This window comes from Carassius gibelio, chromosome B15 (genome assembly GCF_023724105.1).
Source record: "Carassius gibelio isolate Cgi1373 ecotype wild population from Czech Republic chromosome B15, carGib1.2-hapl.c, whole genome shotgun sequence".
In the NCBI taxonomy this organism is placed as follows: domain Eukaryota; kingdom Metazoa; phylum Chordata; class Actinopteri; order Cypriniformes; family Cyprinidae; genus Carassius; species Carassius gibelio.
This window is the reverse complement of record NC_068410.1, coordinates 25,344,513-25,347,362: the sequence shown is the minus strand read 5'-3', so window position 1 is coordinate 25,347,362 and position 2,850 is coordinate 25,344,513. Positions and strand designations below refer to the sequence as shown.

At 30.2% G+C, this 2,850-nt stretch overlaps 1 protein-coding gene across 1 annotated transcript; it reads right to left on the bottom strand.

Moving 5' to 3' along the window:
- Nucleotides 1-874: 874 nt before the first annotated feature.
- LOC127972554 (olfactory receptor 52K1-like) lies at nucleotides 875-1,864 on the bottom strand. The gene has a single exon (XM_052576157.1). The coding sequence runs from the start codon at nucleotides 1,862-1,864 to the stop codon at nucleotides 875-877; it is 990 nt and encodes a 329-aa protein (XP_052432117.1).
- Between the last annotated feature and the right edge of the window lie 986 nt (nucleotides 1,865-2,850).

Sequence of the window (2,850 nt, the reverse complement as noted above, 5' to 3'; positions counted from 1 at the left end):
TGTGTCAGTCAAAAAAAACAAAAAACAAAAAAACTTTTTCTGCTGTATATAGTATATACTTAAGATTGCTATGATTTTTATGACATGATGGGTGAAAATAAAATAAGAAAATTATGAAAGGCAAAAATTTATAGAAAAGTGAACAGAAAAGTGGACTACACTATTTGTTAAAACGTGATCAGAGATTGGCGTTTGATCAAAGTGGATAAGACACTGTGAAACGTATAGGCTGTAAGCATGTTTTCTTAATCCTATAGTACCTAAAATATTAATTTGTTTTATCTGCTTTGAACTTAATACATTACACACAGATAAACACATTTTTTTCTTTTTTTTTCTTAAAGAGGGAAAATATTTGGGGTCTACTCACAAGAAAAAGGTGGCATACAATTAAAAATAATAGGTGTGAAGAGCACTGTGTTCCTGATCATGGAATTAGATGCTTACTTTTTATCAAATAAGATCAAATATAATGATTATGGCACTTTTATAATGCTAGTAACAACCTTTTTTGTTTTGTGTTTAAAAATAAATAAATACATGGAATAATTCATTAAAAAAAATCAAGTAAATTATATTATTGTATATAATTTCAGGAATAAAGTATCAGTGGTTACAATAAATCTGAAGAGAACATCCTTTTTTTCTATCTTCCACATTCTTCTCACCTGAACTTATTTATATTTAGACTTTTTTTTTCCACATAAAATTTGAGGAAACAGGAATCTGTTTATACATATATTACATTTATAAATAAATGCATGCAAACTGTACATATAAGATGCACATATACAATTTCAGAGTCCCTCTCCAAAGCTTGAAAACAATGTACAAATGTAAAATAAGACATTCAGATGTATTCATATAAACTTATTTATTTAGTAGAAATAAACAGTGCATCATTACACCTTTGTTCAGTTTTTAAATTAAAACCAAGAGCAAGTATTTTTCTCTGAAATATTTTTGTGATGCTATTGCTGATCTCCTTTGTTCTAATTCCATAAATAAGTGGATGTAGAAGTGGAGGGATGAGGATAAAATGAATTGACATAAATACATTAACTTCCTTTGAAAGACTTATATTAAAACGATTATATATCACAGAAAATAGAGAGGCCAGTGAAAAATTTATAAAAGTAATTAAGTGTGGAGTGCATGTTTTTAGAGCTTTTTTCCGGGCACTTACTGATGCCTTCAAAGAGACAAATAATATCCGCACATATGATAAGATGACAAAGGTTAGAGGTAGAACAACAAAAATAAGTACAAGACATATGCCATACAGGTCTCCCCAGGTATTTTTGACACAAGAGAGATTAACAACCGCCAAATTGTCACAAAACAATTTGTTTATTGTATACCTGCACATTGGCAGCCTTGATGTAAAAAACACCTGTAGAGCTAGAGAGCAGATAGGAACACAGTATACAATAAAAAGCAGAAGTCTAATTTTAGCCGGAGTCATGATATTGTGATATTGTAGAGGCTTGCAAATTGAAACATACCTGTCATATGCCATAAGTGTCAGTATTGCATAAGCACATGTTGCATAAACATTAATAAAGAATACTTGCAGAATACAGTCAATATACAGAATTTCTTTAATATTATCAATAAGATTCTCCAGTATTTTAGGAAGTACAGAAGATGATCCAATTAGTCCATTAATAGCCAGGTTGAATAAAAATATGTACATGGGCTTATGGAGAGATGTGTCCAAGCAGATCACCAGCATCAGTGTTACATTTGCAAAAACAGTTGTAAGATATACTACAAGAGAGATTACAAAAACTCCATAATTAAGTGCACCAGGAGGTCCATAACTGGTAAAAACCAGAGTGATGTTCAAACTTTGCAAAATCATTTTTCCTAATAAAAGAGAAACAAAGGCATTCCACATTAGAATAAAGAACTCAGTATATATAATTCTAAAATATCCTTTTACCTGCTGTTGCTAGATTCACTTGTCTTCTGAGGATCTGAGCTGCTTGACAGTATTTTTATATTACTTTATTCTACAAGGCCCACCTCTACTGGATTTCATATTATTGGCCCAACCCCCTTTTATCTCAAACTTTCGGACTCTATTTGCAGGCAGTGAAGTGTTGATCATTTGGCAACAGTTTTATTAAATAAATATGATAATGCTGGATATGGGTAATAATATCCACAGGGATGAGAGAACACCAACAAAAAACATTGTACTGTACACTCATAAAGAAATAAAAAAATAAAAATAAAAAAAATAAATGAAAGAAAAATAATAAAAGAAAAAATAAATACAGGTAATAATAATAAAAATACAGATGATGATGATGATAATAAATACAGGTTCAGTAACTACAGGTTCCATAAAGAGCTGCTAGTCAACTATACACAATTCATACAGGTAATGTACAGCTCAACCCTCATAGGAAACATTAGACATTGGTTGAAGGTTATCTAAATATCCAAGAAATGATCCCCAGACAGCATAAAACTATTCAAGTCAAGTCATCTTTATTTATATAGCGCTTTTAACAAAAAAGATTGTCAGAGCAACTCAGCAGCATTAAATAGGAAAATAAAGTGCCATTAATGCAAAAAAGGCAGTTCATCACTGAATTCAGATGTCGTCATAGAGCTCAGTTCAATGTAAATAGTATCTGTGCAATCAAGTCAAAGATGTCACTGAAAATGAAGTTAAAACCAATTAAATTCAATTAATGTTAATTTGTATAGTGCTTTTTAAAATGCAAATCATTAAAAAAGCAACTTTACAGAAAATTACATTTCTACAATATTTAGTAGTAGCTTATAAGTGGTGACTGTCAGTTTGTGCACATATGACAGGATTTTTCAGAAAAATTA